General features: G+C 40.8%; 1 protein-coding gene across 1 annotated transcript in view; it reads right to left on the reverse strand.

Moving 5' to 3' along the window:
* Nop56 (Nop56 ribonucleoprotein) overlaps window positions 1–25,435 on the reverse strand; it is a 48,889-nt gene that overhangs the window by 17,441 nt on the left and 6,013 nt on the right. The window contains exons 2-5 of the mRNA XM_071672544.1: window positions 18,727–18,931; window positions 12,026–12,183; window positions 6,651–6,859; window positions 5,597–5,784 (exon numbers count right to left, since the gene is read on the reverse strand). Coding sequence (XP_071528645.1) covers window positions 5,597–5,784; window positions 6,651–6,859; window positions 12,026–12,183; window positions 18,727–18,931 — 760 coding nt within the window. The remainder of the gene's footprint in view (window positions 1–5,596; window positions 5,785–6,650; window positions 6,860–12,025; window positions 12,184–18,726; window positions 18,932–25,435) is intronic.

Below are 25,435 nucleotides of genomic sequence, written 5' to 3' on the forward strand. Positions count from 1 at the left end.
ATAGAGTGAATTGAAACAATGTGTACACCGGGGTTGACGTGCTGTCAATGTGCTGAACCAGGGCATGTAAAACATCTGGGGTAAACCATGGAAAGGTCTGTGGGGCCTGGATGTGGATGGGAAGCTGTGGTTTTGGTGCACTACACATGACAGCTAGAGACTGACTATGAACAAATGTGGCCTTTTTTGTCTGTTTTCCTGGCACTACCTCGCTGAAACGGGTAAAGCCAGGAAAGGATGAAGGCAAGCAAGTATCAATCATTTAATTATATTTATTATACTTTGTTGCTGTCTCCCGCATTAGCGAGGTAGCGCAAGGAAACAGACGAAAGAATGGCCCAACTCACCCACATACACATGCATATGCACATACATAAATGTCCACACACACACATATACATACCTATACATCTCAATGTATACATACATACACACACACACAACACACACACACATATATATATATACACATGTACATAATTCATACTGTCTGCCCTTATTCATTCCCGTTGCAACCCCGCCACACATGAAATGACAACCCATTCCCCCCGCAAGTGCACGAGGTAGCACTAGGGAAAGACAACAAAGGCCACATTCGTTCACACTCAGTCTCTAGCTGTCATGTATAATGCACCGAAACCACAACTCCCTTTCCACATCCAGGCCCCACAAAACTCTCCATGGTTTACCCCAGACACTTCACATGCCCTGGATCAATCCATTGACAGCACGTTGACCCCGGTATACCACATCATTCCAATTCACTCTATTCATTGCACACCTTTCACCCTCCTGCATGTTCAGGCCCCAATCACTCAAAATCTTTTTCACTCCATCTTTCCACCTCCAATTTGGTCTCCCACTTCTCCTCGTTCCCTCCACCTCTGTCACATATATCCTCTTGGTCAATCTTTCCTCACTCATTCTCTCCATGTGCTCAAACCATTTCAAAACACCCTCTTCTGCTCACTCAACAACACTCTTTTTATTTCCACACATCTCTCTTACCCTTCCATTACTTACTCGATCAAACCACCTCACACCACATATTGTCCTCAAACATCTCATTTCCAGCACATCCATCCTCCTGCGCACTACTCTATCCATAGCCCACACCTCACAACCATACAATATTGCTGGAACCACTATTCCTTCATACATAGCAGTTTTTGCTTTCGGAGATAATGTTCTCGACTTCCACACATTCTTCAAGGCTCCCAGGATTTTCGCCCCCTCCCCCACCCTATGATTCACTTCCGCTTCCATGGTTCCATCCGCTGCCAGATCCACTCCCAGATATCTAAAACACTTCACCTCCTCCAGTTTCTCTCCATTCAAACTTATCTCCCAATTGACTTGACCCTCAACCCTACTGTACCTAATAACCTTGCTCTTGTTTACGTTTACTCTTAACTTTCTTCTTTCACATACTTTACCAAACTGACATCAGCTTCTGCAGTTTCTCACATGAATCAGCCACCAGCGCTGTATCATCAGCGAACAACAACTGACTCACTTCCCAAGCTCTCTCATCCACAACAGAGTGCATACTGCCCCTCTTTCCAAAACTCTTGCATTCACCTCCCTAACAACCCCATCCATAAACAAATTAAACAACCATGGAGACATCACACACCCCTGCCGCAAACCTACATTCACTGAGAACCAATCACTTTCCTCTCTTCCTACATGTACACATGCCTTACATCCTCGATAAAAACTTTTCACTGCATCTAACAACTTGCCTCCCACACCAAATATTCTTAATACCTTCCACAGAGCATCTCTATCAACTCTATCATATGCCTTCTCCAGATCCATAAATGCTACATACAAATCCATTTGCTTTTCTATGTATTTCTCACATACATGCTTCAAAGCAAACACCTGATCCACACATCCTCTACCACTTCTGAACCACACTGCTCTTCCCCAATCTGATGCTCTGTACATGCCTTCACCCTCTCAATCAATACCCTCCCATATAATTTCCCAGGAATACTCAACAAACTTATACCTCTGTAATTTGAGCACTCATTCTTATCCCCTTTGCTTTGTACAATGGCACTATGCAAGTATTCCGCCAATCCTCAGGCACCTCACCATGAATCATACATACATTAAGTAACCTTACCAACCAGTCAACAATACAGTCACCCCCTTTTTTAATAAATTCCACTGCAATACCATCCAAACCAGCTGCCTTGCTGGCTTTCATATTCCGCAAAGCTTTTAGTACCTCTTCTCTGTTTACCAAATCATTTTCCGTAACCCTCTCACTTTGCACACCACCTCGACCAAAACACCCTATATCTGCCACTCTATCATCAAACACATTCAACAAACCTTCAAAATACTCACTCCATCTCCTTCTCACATCACCACTACTTGTTATCACCTCCCCATTAGCCCCCTTCACTGAAGTTCCCATTTGCTCCCTTGTCTTATGTACTTTATTTACATCCTTCCAGAACATCTTTTTATTCTCCCTAAAATTTAATGATACTCTCTCACCCCAACTCTCATTTGCCCTCTTTTTCACCTCTTGCACCTTTCTCTTGACCTCCTGTCTCTTTCTTTTATACATCTCCCACTCAGTTGCATTTTTCTCCTGCAAAAATCGTCCAAATGCCTCTCTCTTCTCTTTCACTAATAATCTTACTTCTTCATCCCACCACTCACAACCTTTCTAATCAACCCACCTCCCACGCTTCTCATGCCACAAGCATCTTTTGCGCAAGCCATCACTGCTTCCGAAAATACATCCCATTCTTCCCCCACTCCCCCACTGATGGGAACAGAGGTATAAGTTTGTTGAGTATTCCTGGTAAATTATATGGGAGGGTATTGATTGAGAGGGTGAAGGCACGTACAGAGCATCAGATTGGGGAAGAGCAGTGTGGTTTCAGAAGTGGTAGAGGATGTGTGGATCAGGTGTTTGCTTTGAAGAATGTATGTGAGAAATACTTAGAAAAGCAAATTGATTTGTATGTAGCATTTATGGATCTGGAGAAGGCATATGATAGAGTTGATAGAGATGCTCTGTGGAAGGTATTAAGAATATATGGTGTGGGAGGCAAGTTGTTAGAAGCAGTGAAAAGTTTTTATCGAGGATGTAAGGCATGAGTACGTGTAAGAAGAGAGGAAAGAGATTGGTTCTCAGTGAATGTAGGTTTGCGGCAGGGGTGTGTGATGTCTCCATGGTTGTTTAATTTGTTTATGGATGGGGTTGTTAGGGAGGTGAATGCAAGAGTTTTGGAAAGAGGGGCAAGTATGAAGTCTGTTGGGGATGAGAGAGCTTGGAAAGTGAGTCAGTTGTTGTTCGCTGATGATACAGCGCTGGTGGCTGATTCATGTGAGAAACTGCAGAAGCTGGTGACTGAGTTTGGTAAAGTGTGTGAAAGAAGAAAGTTAAGAGTAAATGTGAATAAGAGCAAGGTTATTAGGTACAGTAGGGTTGAGGGTCAATTCAATTGGGAGGTGAGTTTGAATGGAGAAAAACTGGAGGAAGTGAAGTGTTTTAGATATCTGGGAGTGGATCTGGCAGCGGATGGAACCATGGAAGCGGAAGTGGATCATAGGGTGGGGGAGGGGGCGAAAATTCTGGGAGCCTTGAAGAATGTGTGGAAGTCGAGAACATTATCTCTGAAAGCAAAAATGGGTATGTTTGAAGGAATAGTTGTTCCAACAATGTTGTATGGTTGCGAGGCGTGGACTATGGATAGAGTTGTGCGCAGGAGGATGGATGTGCTGGAAATGAGATGTTTGAGGACAATGTGTGGTGTGAGGTGGTTTGATCGAGTAAGTAACGTAAGGGTAAGAGAGATGTGTGGAAATAAAAAGAGCGTGGTTGAGAGAGCAGAAGAGGGTGTTTTGAAATGGTTTGGTCACATGGAGAAAATGAGTGAGGAAAGATTGACCAAGAGGATATATGTGTCGGAGGTGGAGGGAACGAGGAGAAGAGGGAGACCAAATTGGAGGTGGAAAGATGGAGTGAAAAAGATTTTGTGTGATCGGGGCCTGAACATGCAGGAGGGTGAAAGGAGGGCAAAGAATAGAGTGAATTGAAGCGATGTGGTATACCGGGGTTGACATGCTGTCAGTGGATTGAATCAAGGCATGTGTATGGGGGTGGGTTGGGCCATTTCTTTCGTCTGTTTCCTTGCACTACCTTGCAAACGCGGGAGACAGCGACAAAGCAAAAAAAGAAAAAAAAAACTATATGTGTGTGTATATATCAATTCATGTGTGGCGGGGTGGCAACGGAAATGAATAAAGGCAGCAAGCAAGAATTATATACGTGTGCACATATGTATATGTCTGTGTATGTACATATATATATATATGTTGAAATGTATAGGTATGTATACGTGCGAGTGCGGATGTGCACGTATACACCTGTGTATGTGAGTGGGCTGGGCCACTCCCTCGTCCGCTTCCCAGCGCCACCTCGCCACATATATATCCACAGGAGGAGGTTGGATGCGGAGGAGGGTGGATGTGCTGGAAATGAGATGTTTAGGGACAATACATGGTGTGAGGTGGTTTGATCGAGTAAGTAATGTAAGGGTAAGAGAGATGTGTGGTAATAAAAAGTGTGGTTGAGAGAGCAGAAGAGGGTGTTTTGAAGTGGTTTGGTCACATGGAGAGAATGAGTGAGGAAAGATTGACCAAGAGGATATATGTGTCAGAGGTGGAGGGAACGAGGAGAAGTGAGACCAAATTGGAGGTGGAAAGATGGAGTGAAAAAGATTTTGAGTGATCAGGGCCTGAACATGCAGGAGGGTGAAATGCGTGCAAGGAATAGAGTGAACTGGAACGATATGGTATACCAGGGTTGACGTGCAGTCAATGGATTGAACCAGGGCATGTGAAGCATCTGGGGTAAACCATGGAAAGTTCTGTGGGGCCTGGATGTGGAAAGGGAGCTATGGTTTCGGTGCATTATTACATGACAGATAAAGACTGAGTGTGAACGAATGTGGCCTTTGTTGTCTTTTCCTAGCACTACCTCGCGCACATGCAGGGGGAAGGGGTTGTTATTTCATGTGTAGCGGGATGGTGATGGGAATGAATAAAGGCAGACAGTATGAATTATGTACATGTGTATAAATGTATATATATGTCTGTGTGTGTATATATATATGTATACATTGAGATGTATAGGTATGTATATTTGCATGTGTGGACGTGTATGTATATACATGTGTATGTGGGTGGGTTGGGCCATTCTTTCGTCTGTTTCCTTGCGCTACCTCGCTAATGCGGGAGACAGCGACAAAATTAAAAATAAATAAATAATAAATAAATACATATATATGTCTGTGTATGTGTATATATGTGTATGTGTATATTTTTTTATTATCATTACAATCAATCGCTGTTTCCCATGTCACCGAGGTAGCATCAGGAAACAGATGAAGAATGGCCCATCCACTTAAATACACCACATATGGGTGGATATATCTGTTTTAATTTGTAAGACCAAGGGCAACAATCTATAACTTGTTTAAAGTATAAAAATTTTGAAATACAGTTCCACTTACACAAAAGTCTACACTTCACCTTCAAACAAAATTGTTGTCATGTGACTTACCCATTGTCATCTTTGATGCATCAAATACAGCCTGGGCCTTGGCAGAATCCATCAAAATTTCCTCTAATTTTTCAACAGACTCTTGAGTAAAAGTATTGCGGTCTTTGATAAAGTCTGCACATAATGCATACTGATAATTGTCAGTAACTATCCTAGCCAGTTCTGGAAAGTGATAGGAGTACCACTCTCTGGGAAGGAAAAAAAATCAAATCAGTTTGGACATAATTCTTTGATAATTTATGTTTGAAAGACACATTTCCAGATTCACCTGGTTTAAGTAGTTGACCAATCTTACCCTTGTAAGTTCAAATTGCCCAACTAAAAAGCCAATCATCTTCCAACAATCGCTCATCATAAGCTAGCAAATCACAATTCATCAATCAAAATGAGGATTTCACAACCAAATCACTTTAATCATGTAAGACTAGTCTCCATTCACACCAACACCTTTACATAAGATATAGAGTACTACATATGAAGGTACAAGAACAAGTAAATTACAGATTAGATAGCTGCAGAGAGAACTGAAAAGGGCTACAATTAGTTCAGACAAAAATGCCTGAGAAATGCTTAATGTTCAGATGTAATGAAACATTTTACGTGATCTCTAATCTCAAACAACAAATAAAATTTAGAATGATGAACAAAGAAAGCACTCTGGCGTTGGTGGTGATAGAAGGTGATGGGGGTTGTGGTGGTGGTAGGTGCTGTGTAAGTAACGGAGGTGGTTGTTGTTGTTCTGGACTGTTACTGTTATCACAATGTTCGTGGTTGCAATGTTGGTGATAGCTGCAGTCAGACTCTCTTTCAACATTTGAACATCCTAACTTGTTGGACCAATGCAAGATGTTGTTTGACGACAGTAGGCATTCTGGTTAAGTACTCAAAACTTCAGTAACTAAACTAGAATATCTTCTGAACTGTATCAAGCACATGCATTCATATACACTCATCATTATAAACATGCAACTTCATCTCAATTTTTCTATTTAATTTTTTCATTATATACTCAGAAAAACACTTGTAATAAACTTATATTGGTCATAATACATACTTAATACGCATGGCAAAGGTGTTAATGTCTTTGTCAAGCTGATCAACAATAGCAATACTCTGAATAATCATGTTGTCTACTCTGTTGACATTGAATTTCACTTTCCCTCTGGAGTATGAGTGGCCTAAACCAAGTTCCGTTTGTTTCATAGAAGCTGGAGTCAAGCCCTTAATAAAAAAAGTTAGGTGTGTCCGGATACCACGCACAACCTGTTGAAATTTCAGTACTGTTAATACCTTTATAATGATAAACTTTCAAAAAATTCTGTTTTCCCAATGACTATCATAAATGGCAGAACACTGCAAAACTTAGATTTATTTTAAAAATTCCCATCAAGACAAAACATCAGCTACTATCTCTTACTCATTAATACTATCAACGACTGGTTAATGAAGAACAGGTGGATTATCATCCTAATGGGAAAATGCTGCTTAATAAAACTCACAAAGGGTAAGGAATGACACAATGGATTTCAGTCTGAAAAGAACACTCATTATAGACAAAACACTGTTATGCCACACATACCAAGACAAAATGAATTTGGAGATTGATGCAAACACCTTTTCAGAAGAAAGCAGAGACTGCAAGATTACCTGTCACACACACGAAAAATCTAACAAAGATTATAAGCTTATGAAACACTGCAAGACAAAATATGTCATACTTAATCAAGGAAAGTGATAATCTGAGTTTTACTTACTTCAGGAACAACTCCAATGTGTGTCACTGATATCTTTAATGCTTCACTGATGGCAGCACCTAACTTAGCATCAGATACACCAAGCTGGATTACATTCTTCTTTTCTGGTTTTGGTAAGTTAACTTCAAGAAAGGCACTAAGAGTTTCTGTTAACAGACCTGCAGGGAGAAGAATTATAAGTGAAACAATCAACAAAAATGTTGGTTTTTAAGTACGAAATACAAACCATTTCTCTACCATAGCAAACCCACATAAAACACTTCAATCCATTTGCAGTCAAAACACTAACAGATATCTTCATCAACTGGCTACACAAACATAAATCTAATAAGTTGTATGACAGCAGATAATGTTCAAGAGAACATATATATACTATCCCTAGGGATTGGGGAGAAAGAATACTTCCCACGTATTCCCTGAGCATTGAAGAAGGCGACTATAAGGGGAGGGAGCAGGGGGGCTGGAAATCCTCCCTTCTCATTTTTTCTAATTTTCTAAAAGAAGGAACACAGAAAGGGGCCAAGTGAGGATATTCCCTCAAAGGCCCAGTCCTCTGTTCTTAACACTACCTAACTAACGGGGGAAATGGCGAATAGTTTGAAAGAAAAGACAGCGACAAAGCAGAGTAAATAAATAAAAATATATATATTTTTTTTTATTATTTTATTATACTTTGTCGCTGTCTCCCGCGTTTGCGAGGTAGCGCAAGGAAACAGACGAAAGAAATGGCCCAACCCCCCCCATACACATGTATATACATACGTCCACACACGCAAATATACATACCTACACAGCTTTCCATGGTTTACCCCAGACGCTTCACATGCCTTGCTTCAATCCACTGACAGAACGTCAACCCCGGTATACCACATCGCTCCAATTCACTCTATTCCTTGCCCTCCTTTCACCCTCCTGCATGTTCAGGGCCACGATCACACAAAATCTTTTTCACTCCATCTTTCCACCTCCAATTTGGTCTCCCTCTTCTCCTTGTTCCTCCACCTCCGACACATATATCCTCTTGGTCAATCTTTCCTCACTCATCCTCTCCATGTGCCCAAACCACTTCAAAACACCCTCTTCTGCTCTCTCAACCACGCTCTTTTTATTTCCATACATCTCTCTTACCCTTACGTTACTCACTCGATCAAACCACCTCACACCACACATTGTCCTCAAACATCTCATTTCCAGCACATACATCCTCCTGCGCACAACTCTATCCATAGCCCACGCCTCGCAACCATACAACATTGTTGGAACCACTATTCCTTCAAACATACCCATTTTTGCTTTCCGAGATAATGTTCTCGACTTCCACACATTCTTCAAGGCCCCCAGGATTTTCGCCCCTCCCCACCCTATGATCCACTTCCGCTTCCATGGTTCCATCCGCTGCCAGATCCACTCCCAGATATCTAAAACACTTCACTTCTCCAGTTTTTCTCCATTCAAACTCACCTCCCAGTTGACTTGACCCTCAACCCTACTGTACCTAATAACCTTGCTCTTATTCACATTTACTCTTAACTTTCTTCTTCCACACACTTTTCCAAAACTCAGTCACCAGCTTCTGCAGTTTCTCACATGAATCAGCCACCAGCGCTGTATCATCAGCGAACAATATATATATATATATATATAATATATATATATATGTTGAAATGTATAGGTATGTATACGTGCGGAGTTGCGGAGTGAACGTATACACCTGTGTATGTGAGTGGCTGGGCACTCCCTCGTACGCTTCCGCGGCATCTCGCCAACATATATATCCACAGGTGAGTGGTTGGATGCGAGGAGGGTGGATGTGTGGATTGATGATGTTTAGGGACAATACATGGTGTGAGGTGGTTTGATCGAGTAAGTAATGTAAGGGTAAGAGAGATGTGTGGTAATAAAAAGTGTGGTTGAGAGAGCAGAAGAGGGTGTTTTGAAGTGGTTTGGTCACATGGAGAGAATGAGTGAGGAAAGATTGACCAAGAGGATATATGTGTCAGAGGTGGAGGGAACGAGGAGAAGTGAGACCAAATTGGAGGTGGAAAGATGGAGTGAAAAAGATTTTGGACAGTGATCAAGGGCAGAACATGCAGGAGGGTGAAATGCGTGCAAGGAATAGAGTGAACTGGAACGATATGGTATACCAGGGTTGACGTGCAGTCAATGGATTGAACCAGGGCATGTGAAGCATCTGGGGTAAACCATGGAAAGTTCTGTGGGGCCTGGATGTGGAAAGGGAGCTATGGTTTCGGTGCATTATTACATGACAGATAAAGACTGAGTGTGAACGAATGTGGCCTTTGTTGTCTTTTCCTAGCACTACCTCGCGCACATGCAGGGGGAAGGGGTTGTTATTTCATGTGTAGCGGGATGGTGATGGGAATGAATAAAGGCAGACAGTATGAATTATGTACATGTGTTTAAATTGTATTATTGTCTGTTTAATTTTGTGTGTTTTGTATATATATATGTATACATTGAGATGTTATAGGTATGTATATTTGCATGTGTGGACGTGTATGTATATACATGTGTATGTGGGTGGGTTGGGCCATTCTTTCGTCTGTTTCCTTGCGCTACCTCGCTAATGCGGGAGACAGCGACAAAAGTAAAAATAAATAAATAATAAATAAATACATATATATGTCTGTGTATGTGTATATATGTGTTTATGTGTATATTTTTTTATTATCATTACAATCAATCGCTGTTTCCATGTCACCGAGGTAGCATCAGGAAACAGATGAAGAATGGCCCATCACCTAAATTTTACACCAATATGGGTGATATATCTGTTTTAATTTGTAAGACCAGGGCAACAATCTATAACTTGTTTAAAGTATAAAAAATGTTTTGAAAACAGTTCCACTTACACAAAAGTCTACACTTCACCTTCAACAAAATTGTTGTCATGTGACTTACCCATTGTCATCTTTGATGCATCCAAATACAGCCTGGGCCTTGGCAGAATCCATCAAAAATTTCCTTAATTTTTCAACAGACTCTTGAGTAAAAGTATTGCGGTCTTTGATAAAGTCTGCACATAATGCATACTGATAATTGTCAGTAACTATCCTAGCCAGTTCTGGAAAGTGATAGGAGTACCACTCTCTGGGAAGGAAAAAAAATCAAATCAGTTTGGACATAATTCTTTGATAATTTATGTTTGAAAGACACATTTCCAGATTCACCTGGTTTAAGTAGTTGACCAATCTTACCCTTGTAAGTTCAAATTGCCCAACTAAAAAGCCAATCATCTTCCAACAATCGCTCATCATAAGCTAGCAAATCACAATTCATCAATCAAAATGAGGATTTCACAAACCAAATCACTTTAATCATGTAAGACTAGTCTCCATTCACACCAACACCTTTACATAAGATATAGAGTACTACATATGAAGGTACAAGAACAAGTAAATTACAGATTAGATAGCTGCAGAGAGAACTGAAAAGGGCTACAATTAGTTCAGACAAAAATGCCTGAGAAATGCTTAATGTTCAGATGTAATGAAACATTTTACGTGATCTCTAATCTCAAACAACAAATAAAATTTAGAATGATGAACAAAGAAAGCACTCTGGCGTGGTGGTGATAGAAGGTGATGGGGGTTGTGGTGGTGGTAGGTGCTGTGTAAGTAACGGAGGTGGTTGTTGTTGTTCTGACTTGTTACTGTTATCACAATGTTCGTGGTTGCAATGTTGGTGATAGCTGCAGTCAGACTCTCTTTCAACATTTGAACATCCTAACTTGTTGGACCAATGCAAGATGTTGTTTGACGACAGTAGGCATTCTGGTTAAGTACTCAAAACTTCAGTAACTAAATAGAATATCTTCTGAACTGTATCAAGCACATGCATTCATATACACTCATCATTATAAACATGCAACTTCATCTCAATTTTTCTATTTAATTTTTTCATTATATACTCAGAAAAACACTTGTAATAAACTTATATTGGTCATAATACATACTTAATACGCATGGCAAAGGTGTTAATGTCTTTGTCAAGCTGATCAACAATAGCAATACTCTGAATAATTTGTTGTCTACTCTGTTGACATTGAATTTCACTTTCCCTCTGGAGTATGAGTGGCCTAAACCAAGTTCCGTTTGTTTCATAGAAGCTGGAGTCAAGCCTTAATAAAAAAAGTTAGGTGTGTCGGTGCCACGCACAACTGTTGAAATTTCAGTACTGTTAATACCTTTATAATGATAAACTTTCAAAAAATTCTGTTTTCCCAATGACTATCATAAATGGCAGAACACTGCAAAACTTAGATTTATTTTAAAAATTCCAATCAAGGACAAATCATCAGGCTTTCTATCCTCTTTCTCATTCATTACTTTCAACGGTACTGGTTAATGAAGAACAGGTGGATTATCATCCTAATGGGAAAATGCTGCTTAATAAAACTCACAAAGGGTAAGGATGACACAATGGATTTCAGTCTGAAAGAACACTCATTATAGACAAAACACTGTTATGCCACACATACCAAGACAAACTGAATTTGGAGATTGATGCAAACACCTTTTCAGAAGAAAGCAGAGACTGCAAGATTACCTGTCACACACACGAAAAATCTAACAAAGATTATAAGCTTATGAAACACTGCAAGACAAAATATGTCATACTTAATCAAGGAAGTGATAATCTGAGTTTTACTTACTTCAGGAACAACTCCAATGTGTGTCACTGATATCTTTAATGCTTCACTGATGGCAGCACCTAACTTAGCATCAGATACACCAAGCTGGATTACATTCTTCTTTTCTGGTTTTGGTAAGTTAACTTCAAGAAAGGCACTAAGAGTTTCTGTTAACAGACCTGCAGGGAGAAGAATTATAAGTGAAACAATCAACAAAAATGTTGGTTTTTAAGTACGAAATACAAACCATTTCTTACCATAGCAAACCCACATAAAACACTTCAATCCATTTGCAGTCAAAACATACAGGATATTCTTCATCAACTGGCTACACAAACATAAATCTAATAAGTTGTATGAAGCAGATAATGTTCAAGAGAACATATATATACTATCCCTTAGGGATTGGAGAAAGAATACTTCCCACGTATTCCCTGAGCATTGAAGAAGGCGACTATAAGGGGAGGGAGCAGGGGGGCTGGAATCTCCCTTCTCATTTTTTCTAATTTCTAAAAGAAGGAACACAGAAAGGGGCCAAGTGAGGATATTCCCTCAAAGGCCCAGTCCTCTGTTTTAACACTACCTAACTAACGGGGGAAATGGCGAATAGTTTGAAAGAAAAGACTGCGACAAAGCAGAGTAAATAAATAAAAATATATATATTTTTTTTTATTATTTTATTATACTTTGTCGCTGTCTCCGCGTTTGCGAGGTAGCGCAAGGAAACAGACGAAAGAAATGGCCCAACCCCCCCCATACACATGTATATACATACGTCCACACACGCAAATATACATACCTACACAGCTTTCCATGGTTTACCCCAGACGCTTCACATGCCTTGCTTTCAATACACTGACAGAAAGTCAACCCAGGTTACCACATCGCTCCAATTCACTCTATTCCTTGCCCTCCTTTCACCCTCCTGCATGTTCAGGCCCCGATCACTCAAAATCTTTTTCATTCATCTTTCCACCTCCAATTTGGTCTCCCTCTTCTCCTTGTTCCCTCCACCTCCGACACATATATCCTCTTGGTCAATCTTTCCTCACTCATTCTCTCCATGTGACCAAATCATTTCAAAAACACCCTCTTCTGCTCTCTCAACCACGCTCTTTTTATTTCCATACATCTTCTTACCCTTACGTTACTCACTCGATCAAACCACCTCACACCACACATGGGTCCTCAAACATCTCATTTCCAGCACATACATCCTCCTGCGCACAACTCTATCCATAGCCCACGCCTCGCAACCATACAACATTGTTGGAACCACTATTCCTTCAAACATACCCATTTTTGCTTTCCGAGATAATGTTCTCGACTTCCACACATTCTTCAAGGCCCCCAGGATTTTCGCCCCCTCCCCCACCCTATGATCCACTTCCGCTTCCATGGTTCCATCCGCTGCCAGATCCACTCCCAGATATCTAAAACACTTCACTTCTCCAGTTTTTCTCCATTCAAACTCACCTCCCAGTTGACTTGACCCTCAACCCTACTGTACCTAATAACCTTGCTCTTATTCACATTTACTCTTAACTTTCTTCTTTCACACACTTTACCAAACTCAGTCACCAGCTTCTGCAGTTTCTCACATGAATCAGCCACCAGCGCTGTATCATCAGCGAACAATAATATATATATATATATTATATATATATATATATATATATATATATATATATATATATATATATTCTTTCTTTCTTTCATACTATCGCCATTTCCCGCATCAGCGAGGTAGCGCCGAGAACAGAGGACTGGGCCCCTGAGGGAACATCCCACTGGCCCCCCCTCCGTTCCCTCTTTTGGAAAAATTAAAAAAAAAAAGTGAGAGGGGAGGATTTCCAGCCCCCGCTCCCTCCCCTTTTAGTCGCCTTCTACGACACGCAGGGAATACGTGGGAAGTATTCTTTCTCCCCTATCCCCAGGGATATATATAATATATATATAATAATATTATTATATAAAATTATATATTTTATATATTATATATATATATATATATATATATAAATTTTTTCTTTCTTTCTTTCATACTTTTCGCCTTTTCCCCGCGATAGCGAGGTAGTTTAAAGAACAGAGGACTGGGCCTTTGAGGGAATATCCTCACCTGACCCCCTTCTCTGTTCCTTGTTTTGGAAGAAAAAAAAAAAAAAAAAAAAAGAAAAACAAAAGGGGAGGATTTCCAGCCCCCGCTCCCAATATAATTTTTTTTTTTTAGACATATATATATATATATATATATATATATATATATATATATATATATATATATATTATATATATTTTTTTTTTTTATACTATTCGCCATTTCCCGCGTTTGCGAGGTAGCGTTAAGAACAGAGGACTGGGCCTTAGAGGGAAAATCCTCACCTGGCCCCCTTCTCTGTTCCTTCTTTTGGAAAATCAAAAAAAAAAAAAAAAAAAACGAGGGGAGGATTTCCAGCCACCCGCTCCCTCCCCTTTTAGTCGCCTTCTACGACACGCAGGGAATACGTGGGAAGTATTCTTTCTCCCCTATCCCCAGGGATATATATATATATATATATATATATTTTTTTTTTCCATTCAAACTTACCTCCCAATTGACTTGACCCTCAACCCTACTGTACCTAATAACCTTGCTCTTATTCACATTTACTCTTAACTTTCTTCTTTCACACACTTTACCAAACTCAGTCACTAGCTTCTGCAGTTTCTCACATGAATCAGCCACCAGCGCTGTATCATCAGCAAACAACAACTGACTCACTTCTCAAGCTCTCTCATCCACAACAGACTTCATACTTGCCCCTCTATCCAAAACTCTTGCATTCATCTCCCTAACAACCCCATCCATAAACAAATTAAACAACCATGGAGACATCACACACCCCTGCCGCAATCCTACATTCACTGAGAACCAATAATAATAATAATAATAATTCATTTATTTATTTTGCTTTGTTGCTGTCTCCCATGTTAGCAGGGTACCGCAAGGAAACAGACAAAAGAATGGCCTAACCCGCCCACATACACATGAATATAAATACACGTCCACACGTAAATATACATACCTATATATCTCAACGTATACATATATATACACACACAGACATATACATATATACACATGTACATAACTCATACTGTCTGCCTTTATTAATTCCCATCGCCACCCCACCACACATGAAATAACAACCCCCTCCCCCCTCATGTGTGCGAGGTAGTGCTAGGAAAAGACAACAAAGGCCACATTCGTTCACACCCAGTCTCTAGCTGTCATGTAATAATGCACCGAAACCACAGTTCCCTTTCCACATCCAGGCCCCACACAACTTTCCATGATTTACCCCAGACACTTCAAATGCCCTGGCTCAATCCATTGACAGCACATCGACCCCGGTATACCACATCGTTCCAATTCACTCTATTCCTTGCATGCCTTTCACCCTCCTGCATGTTCAGGCCCCGATCACTCAAAATCTTTTTCATTCCATCTTTCCACCTCCAATTTGGTCTCCCACTTCTCCTCGTTCCCTCCACCTCTGACACATATATCCTCTTGGTCAATCTTTCCTCACTCATTCTCTCCATGTGACCAAATCATTTCAAAACACCCTCTTCTGCTCTCTCAACCACACTCTTTTTAACACCAGGGGCTAGAAACCCTCCCCTCCTTGTACTTCAGCTTTCTAAAAGGGGAAACAGAAGGAGTCACGCAGGGAGCGCTCATCCTCCTCGAAGGCTCAGATTGGGGTGTCTAAATGTATGTGGATGTAACCAAGATGAGAAAAAGGAGAGATAGGTAGTATGTTTGAGGAAAGGAACCTGGATGTTTTGGCTCTGAGTGAAACGAAGCTAAAGGGTAATGGAGAAGACTGGTTTGGGAATGTCTTGGGAATAAAGTCAGGGGTTAGTGAGAGGACAACAGCAAGGGAAGGAAAAGCATTACTCCTGAAACAGGAGTTGTGGGAGTATGTGATAGAGTGTAAGAAAGTAAACTCTAGATTCATATGGGTAAAACTGAAAGTGGGTGGACAGAGATGGGTGATTATTGGTGCATATGCACCTGGGCATGAGAAGAAAGATCATGAGAGGCAAGTGTTTTGGGAGCAGCTGAGTGAGTGTGTTAGTAGTTTTGATGCACGAGACCCAGTTATAGTGATGGGTGATTTGAATGCAAAGGTGAGTAATGTGGCAGTTGAGGGAATAATTGGTATACATGGGGTGTTCAGTGTTGTAAATGGAAATGGTGAAGAGCTTGTAGATTTATGTGCTGAAAAAGGACTGGTGATTGGGAATACCTGGTTTAAAAAGAGAGATATATATAAGTATACGTATGTAAGCAGGAGACATGGCCAGAAAGCGTTATTGGATGACGTGTTAATTGATAGGCGCAGGAAAGAGAGACTTTTGGATGTTAATGTGCTGAGAGGTGCAACTGGAGGGGTGTCTGATCATTATCTTGTGGAGGCAAAGGTGAAGATTTGTAGAGGTTTTCAGAAAAGAAGAATGTTGGGGTGAAAACAGTGGTGAGAGTAAGTGAGCTTGGGAAGGAGACTTGTGTCAGGAAGTGCCAGGAGAGACTGAGTACAGAATGGAAAAAGGTGAGAACAAAGGACATAAGGGGAGTGGGGGAGGAATGGGATGTATTTGGGGAAGCAGTGATGGCTTGTGCAAAAGATGCTTGTGGCATGAGAAATGTGGGAGGTTGGCAGATTAGAAAGGGTAGTGAGTGGTGGGATGATGAAGTAAGATTATTAGGGAAATAGAAGAGAGGCATTTGGACAATTTTTGCAGGGAAATAATGCAAATGAGTGGGAGATGTAGAAAAGAAAGAGGCAAGAGGTCAAAAGAATGGTGCAAGAGGTAAAAAAGAGAGCAAATGAGAGTTGGGGTGAGAGAGTATCCATTAAATTTTAGGGAGAATAAAAAGATATTTTGGAAGGAGGTAAATAAAGGGCGCAAGACAAGGGAACAAATGGGAACTTCAGTGAAGGGGGAGTATCATTAAATTTTAGGGAGAATAAAAAGATATTTTGGAAGGAGGTAAATAAAAAGCACAAGACTAGGGAACAAATGGGAACTTCAGTGAAGGGGGATAATGGGGAGGGAATAACAAGTAGTGGTGATGTGAGAAGGAGATGGAGTGAGTATTTTGAAGGTTTGTTGAATGTGCTTGGTGATAGAGAGGCAGATATAGGGTGTTTTGGTCGTGGTGGTGTGCAAAGTGAGAGGGTTATGGAAAATGATTGGGTAAACAGAGTAGAGGTAGTAAAAGCTTTGTGGAAGATGAAAGCCAGCAAGGCGGTGGGTTTGGATGGTATTGCAGTGGAATATATTAAAAAAGGGGGTGACTGTATTGTTGACTGGTTAGTAAGGTTATCTAATGTATGTATGACTCATGGTGAGATGCCTGAGGATTGGCGGAATGCTTGCATAGTGCCATTGTACAAAGGCAAAGGGGATAAAAGTGAGTGCTCAAATTACAGAGGTACATGTTTGTTGAGTATTCCTGGGAAATTATATGGGAGGGTATTGATTGAGAGGGTGAAGGTATGTATAGAGCATCAGATTGGGGAAGAGCAGTGTGGTTTCAGAAGTGGTAGAGGGTGTGAGGATCAGGTGTTTGCTTTGAAGATTGTATGTGAGAAATACTTAGAAAAGCAAATGGATTGTATGTAGCATTTATGGATCTGGAGAAGGAATATGATAGAGTTGATAGAGATGCTCTGTGGAAGGTATTAAGAATATACAGTGTGGGAGGCAAGTTGTTAGAAGCGGAGAAAAGTTTTTATAGAGGATGTAAGGCACGTGTATGTGTAGGAAGAGGAAAGTGACTGGTTCTCAGTGAATGTACGTTTGCAGCAGGGGTGTGTGATGTCTCCATGGTTGTTTAATTTGTTTATGGATGGGGTTGTCAGGGAGGTGAATGCAAGAGTTTTGGAAAGAGGGGCAAGTATGCAGCCTGTTGTGGATGAGCGAGCTTGGAAAGTGAGTCAGTTGTTGTTCACTGATAATACAGCGCTGGTGGCTGATTCAGGTGAGAAACTGCAGAAGCTGGTGACTGAGTTTGGTAAAGTGTGTCATTGAAGAAAGCTGAGAGTAAATGTGAATAAGAGCAAGGTTATTAGGCACAGTAGGGTTGAGGGACAAGTCAACTGGGAGATAAGTTTGAATGGAGAAAAACTGGAGGAAATGAAGGGTTTTAGATATCTGGGAGTGGATTTGGCAGATTTACTCATTTACTCTTAACTTTTTCCTTTCGCACACTTATTCAAACTCGGTCACCAACTTCTGTAGTCTCTCACACGAATCAGCCACTAGAGCTACATCATCTGCAAACAACAACTGACTCACTTCCCAGGCCCTCCCATCCCCAACAGACTGCATACTTTCCCCTCTCTCCAAAACTCTTGCATTTAATTCCCTAACCACCCCAACCATAAACAAATCAAACAACCAAGGAGGCATCACAAACCCCTGCCGCAGACCGACATTCACTGGGAAACAATCACTCTCTTCTCTTCCTACTTGTACACATGCCTACATCCTTGGTAAAAACTTTCCACTGCTTCTAGCAACTTACCTCCCACAATTATATACTCTCAAGACCTTCCACAAAGTATCTCATCATCCCTATCATATGCCTTCTCCAGATATACATACATATTAAAAGAATACAACAAAATACTTAATGATTGTGAGCTCTATCTCAAAAACCAACATACCTTCAGATACGGCATTGATATTTTCCAAGGCAGAAGCAGCTGAAGAGAAAGCTTTAAAGCCAACTAACTTCACTACTTGCTGAAATTTCGATGACTGAGTGACAGCTTCCTCTACCTGAGGTAAAAATGTTCCAACTTCCTCAAATTCCTTCACAAGGAACAGGCAGAAGCCTGAGGCATGCTCAAACAGTACGTATAATTGTGTCTGAAAGGAAAATATATCTGAAAACAACTAAACATGTACAAGATAGGCAGGACATTTTCAAAATTATAAATCCATTAACAGTCAGATTACAGGAGGAAAGGCCATAACAGAACCAAATATAAGGGAAGTCTGTGCATCCTCAGAATGAGAGAGTACAATATTACAGTACCCTGGAGAAAAAAAGAATAATTCGTTGCCTATAAGCTGATATATTTAGCAGTATGTGTTAAGTCAATGAAAAACCATCAAGAGTGCAGTAAAATACACTTGAATTATGTTACACATGAAATTCCTTTCCATTATGTATCTCCAAAAACATTTATTCAATTAATTTCAAAACCTTTACTTGCTGGCCTAATATGGTCTGGAATTCCCATGAATTGGTATGGTTGTATGGTTGCATCTCTGTCACTGGGCCAAGCCCAAGAATGCCTCTTAGTTTATAAGATTAATTCTCTTGACCCACAATATCAAAATGTAAACAATTACAGCAAATACAAGTTATGTAAAAAGGAAATCTTACAATCCATTTCTTTATCAAATACACCAACACTGAAAATGGGTGAATTTTTGAGAAGGGATAGAGTAAATTAGAATGTGACATACAGAGGATAATATGTTGTCATCAGGCTGAACCAGGGCATTTGAAGTAGTCAGGGTAAACCATAAAAAGTCTGTGGGGCTTGGTTGTGAATTGGGGACACTGGTTTCAGTGCAATATACATGACAAGTGTGCACGTAGGCAAATGCGGCCATCTTCTTCCTTTTCCCAGTGCTAACCTCACTAAAGTGGGAAATGGTGAATGTATAAGAAATTTTATCTTTTTGTTATATAATTTACCTAAAAGGTGAGCTTGTCATAGTCAATGTTGATACTTTACAAGGGTCTTATCTATTTTTACCTTAAACCCACATTTCCCCTGATAAACATCACTCTTACTACAATCATAGATGACAATGGTCAAGAAAATATAGCTAATGCCTCAATATCAGGCTCTGCAACTGTCACTGTCTTCTCTTGACACTAAACCAGCAATGCAGAACAAACTCCCTCCATATTCAAAGCTAAAAGCAATGCAGAACTAAACTCAACTTGCATCACTGATGTACAAGTAGGTTAAATACTTGTATACAATCAATAGAACTTATGAAAACCATACCTACCTCCCCTCAAAACAGAGACTTATGACATAAATATATACCAGCAAGTGGTCTACTGCTATGTTCTGCATGAAATTATTGCTTGTTGTGTGTGTGTGTGTGTGTGTGTGTGTGTGTGTGTGTGTGTGTGTGTGTTTTGAAGTGGTGGTAAAAAGTCACTTAGTCTGATATCTGTTTTATGACATTTGTCACCCATAAGTTTGCCTGGTAGACTAGGTTTAACACAATGAAAATCATAACAAATCACAGCTCTAATGGAGCTTAGGTTAGGTTTTCCTATACTAACCTGATTTTTTATGGTTTACCATACATTTAATTTGCTATCCCTAACAATCAAAATACAGTTCATTTACTGGAATAAAGTGGACTGCTTTGGGGTCAGCAAAATACAACCATAATACTGCATTATGCCTACCATACTCATAAAATTCAAGGTATTGCAATTGTTTATTAAGAAAGGGGATGCCTGTGTTGTTGATTGGTTGGTACGGATAATCAATGTATGTATGGGTCGTGGTGAAGTGCCTGAGGACTGACAGAATGCACGCATAGTGCCGCTGTACAAAGGCAAAGAGGATAAAGGTGAGTGTTCAAACTACAGAGGCATAAGTCTGCTGAGTATTCCAGGGAAATTGTGTAGAAGAGTATTGACTGAAAGGGTGAAGGCAAAAACAGAGCATCAGACTGGGGAGGAGCAGTGTGGTTTCAGAAGTGGAAGAGGATGTGTGGATCAGGTGCTTCCTTTGAAGAATGTGTGAGAGAAACACTTAAGAAAACAGATGGATTTGTATGTAGCATTTATGGATCTGGAGAAAGCATATGATAGGGTTGATGGAGATGCTTTGTGGAAGACCAAGTTTTTATCAAGGACGAAAGGCATGTGTAGAAGTAGGAAGAGAGGAGAGCGATTGGTTCCCAGTGAAAGTCGGTCAGTGGCAGGGGTGTGACGTCCCCATGGTTGTTTAATATGTTTATGGATGGGGTGGATAGGGAGGTAAATGCAAGAGTTTTGGAGAGAGGCAAGTACGCAGTTTGTTGGGGATGAAAAGGCCTGGGAAGTGAGTCAATTGTTGTTCGGCGATGATACAGCCCTAGTGGATGATTTGTGTGAGAAACTGCAGAAGTAGGATGACTGAGTTTGGAAAGTGTGTGAAAGGAGAAAGTAGAAAGTAAAGGTGAAAAAGAGCAAGATTATTCGGTTCAGTAGAGTTGAGGGGCAAGATAATTGGGATGTAAGTCTGAATGGAGAAAAATTGGGAGTAGTGTTTTAGATATCTGGGAGTGGACTTAGCAGCAAATGGAACCAGGGAAGTGGAAGTGAGTCACAGGATGGGGGAGGGGTCGAATGTCCTGGGAGCGATGAAGAATGTGTAGGAGAAAATGTTATCTCAGAGCAAAAAATGGGTATGTTTGAAGGAATAGTAGTTCCAACATTGTTATACGGTTGCAAGGCATGGGCTATAAGTCGGGTTATACAATGGAGAGTGGATGTGTTGGAAATGAAATGTATGAGGACAATACATGGTGTGAGGTGGTATGAACGAATAAGTAATGAAAGGGTAAGAGAGATGTGTGGAAATAAAGAGAGTGGTTGAGAGAGCAAAGAGGGTGTGTTGAAATGGTTAGGGCACGTGGAGAAAATGAGCGAGGAAAGACTGTGAAAGAGGATATATGTGTCAGAGGTGGAGGGAAGAAGGTGTGGAAGACCAAATTGGAGGTGAAAGGATGGAGTGAATAAGATTTTGAGCAATTGGGACCTGAAAATACAGGAGGGTGAGAGGCATGCAAGGAATAGAGTGAACTCGAAAGATGCGGTATACCAGGGTTATGTTGTCAATGGACTGAACCAAGGCATGTGAAAGATCTAGGGTAAACCATGGGAAGGTCTGTGGGGCCTGGATGTGGATAGGGAGCTGTGATTTCAGTGCATTACACATAACCAGAGAATGAGTGTGAACAAATGTGGTCTTTTTTGTCTATTTTCCTGCTGCTACCTTGCTGAACCAGGAGGTAGCAATGCTGTTTCCTATGGGACAGGGTAGTGCCAGGAATGGATGAAGGGAAGCAAATATGAATATGTTCATGTGTACATGTGTATATGTCTGTGTATGGAGTGAAAAAGATTTTGAGTGATCGGGGCTTGAACATGCAGGAGGGTGAAAGGCGTGTAAGGAAGAGTGAATTGGAATGATGTAGTATACTGGGGTCGACCTGCTGTCAATGGATTGAACCAGGGCATGTATATAAGCATGTACAAGCATTTGTGTGTATTATATTCATTATTATGCTTTGTCGCTGTCTCCCGCATTAGCGAGGTAGCACAAGGAAACAAACAAAAGAATGGCCCAATCCACCCACATACACATGTATATACATACATGTCCACACACGCAAAGACACATACCTATACATCTCAACATATACATGTATATACACACACAGACATATACATATATACACATGTACATAATTCATACTGTCTGCCTTTATTCATTCCCATCACCACCCCGCCACACATGGAATAAAAACCCCCTCCCCCTTCATGTGTGCGAGGTAGCGCTAGGAAAAGACAACAAAGGCCACATTCGTTCACACTCAGTCTCTAGCTGTCATGAAATAATGCACCGAAACCACAGCTCCCTTTCCACATCCAGGCCCACAGAGCTTTCCATGGTTTACCCCAGACGCTTCACATGCCCTGGTTCAATCCATTGACAGCAGGTCGACCCCAGTATACCACATCGTTCCAATTCACTCTATTCCTTGCACGGCTTTCACCCTCCTGCATGTTCAAGCCCCAGTCATTCAAAATCTTTTTCACTCCATCTTTCCACCTCCAATTTGGTCTCCCACTTCTCCTCGTTCCTTCCACCTCTGACACTTATATCCTCTTCGTCAATTTTTCCTCACTCGTTCTCTCCATGTGACCAAACCATTTCAAAACACCCTCTTCTGCTCTCTCAACCACACTTTTTATTACCACACATCTCTCTTACCCTTACATTACTTACTCGATCAAACCACCTCACACCACACATTGTCCTCAAATATCTCATTTCCAGCACATCCACCTTCCTCCGCACAACTCTATCTATAGCCCATGCCTCGCAGCCATATAACATTGCTGGAACCACTATTCCTTCAAACATACCCATTTTTGCTTTCCGAGATAATGTTCTCGACTTCTACACATTCTTCAACGCACCCAGAACTTTCGCCCCCTCCCCCCACCCTGTGATTCACTTCCACTTCCATGATTCCATCCGCTGCCAAATCCACTCACAGATATCTAAAACACTTCACTTCATCCAGTTTTTCTCCATTCAAACTTACCTCCCAATTCACTTGTCCCTCAACCCTACTGTACTTAATAACCTTGCTCTTATTCACTTTTACTCTCAGATTTCTTCTTTCACACACTTTACCAAACTCAGTCACCAGCTTCTGCAGTTCCTCACCTGAATCAGCCACCAGTGCTGTATCATCAGCAAACAACAATTGACTCACTTCCCAAGCTCTCTCATCCACAACAGACTGCATACTTGCCCCTCTTTCCAAAACTCTTGCATTCACCTCCCTAACAACCCTATCCATAAACAAATTAAACAACCATGGAGACATCACACACCCCTGCTGCAAACCTACATTCACAGAGAACCAATCACTTTCCTCTCTTCCTACACGTAAACATACCTTACATCCTTGATAAAAACTTTTCACTGCCTCTAACAACTTGCCTCCCACACCATATATTCTTAATACCTTCCACAGAGCATCTCTATCAACGCTATCATATGCCTTCTCCAGATCCATAAATGCTACATACAAATCCATTTGTTTTTCTAAGTATTTCTCAAACATTCTTCAAACACCTGATCCACACATCCTCTACCACTTCTGAAACCACACTGCTCTTCCCCAATTTGACGCTCTGTACATGCCTTCACCCTCTCAATCAATACCCTCCCATATAATATCCCAGGAATACTCAACAAACTTATACCTCTGTAATTTGAGCACTCACTTTTATCCCCTTTGCCTTTGTACAGGCACCTCACCATGAGTCATACATACATTAAATAACCTTACCAACCAGTCAACAATACAGTCACCCCCTTTTTTTATAAATTCCACTGCCATACCATCCAAACCCGCTGCCTTGCCGGCTTTCATCTTCCACAAAGCTTTTACTACCTCTACTCTGTTTACCAAATCATTTTCCCTAACCCTCTCACTTTGCACACCAACTCAACCAAAACACCCTATATCTGCCACTCTATCATCAAACACATTCAACAAACCTTCAAAATATTCACTCCATCTCCTTCTCACATCACTACTACTTGTTATCACCTCCCCATTACCCTCCACTGATGTTCCCATTCATTCCCTTGTCTTACGCACTTTATTTACCTCCTTCCAAAACATCTTTTTATTCTCCCTAAAATTTAATGATACTCTCTCACCCCAACTCTCATTTGCCCTCTTTTTCACCTCTCGCACCTTTCTCTTGACATCTTGCCTCTTTCTTTTATACATCTCCCATTCATTTGCTTTATTTCCCTGCAAAAATCGTCCAAATGCCTCTCTTTTCTCTTTCACAAACAATCTTACTTCTCCATCCCACCACTCACTACCCTTTCTAATCTGCCCTCCTCCCACGCTTCTCATGCCACAAGCATCTTTTGCGCAAGCCATCACTGCTTCCCTAAATACATCCCATTCCTCACCCACTCCCCTTGTCCTTTGTTCTCACCTTTTATCATTCTGTACTCATTCTCTCCTGGTACTTCCTCACACAAGTCTCCTTCCCAAGCTCACTTACTCCCACCACTCTCTTCACCCCAACATTATCTCTTCTTTTCTGAAAACCTCTACAAATCTTCACTTTCACCTCCACAAGATAATGATCAGACATCCCTCCAGTTGCATCTGTCAGCACATTAACATCCAAAAGTCTCTCTCGTGCGCCTATCAATTAACACGTAATCCAATAACTCTCTCTCTCTCTCTCTCTCTCTCTCTCTCTCTCTCTCTCTCTATATATATATATATATATATATATATATATATATATATATTTATCTTTTATTATCTCTGGGGATAGGGGAGAAAGAATATTTCCCACGTATTCCCTGCGTGTCGTAGAAGGCGACTGAAAGGGAAGGGAGCTGGAAATCCTCCCCTCTCTTTTTTAATTTTCCAAAAGAAGGAACAGAGAAGGGGGCCAAGTGAGGATATTCCCTCAAAGGCTCAGTCCTCTCTTCTTAACGCTACCTCACTGACGCGGGAAATGGCAAGTAGTATGAACAAATTATCTTTTATTATTTTAGATGTGGGGTA

The sequence above is a fragment of the Panulirus ornatus genome, chromosome 17, assembly GCF_036320965.1.
Source record: "Panulirus ornatus isolate Po-2019 chromosome 17, ASM3632096v1, whole genome shotgun sequence".
In the NCBI taxonomy this organism is placed as follows: Eukaryota; Metazoa; Arthropoda; class Malacostraca; order Decapoda; family Palinuridae; genus Panulirus; species Panulirus ornatus.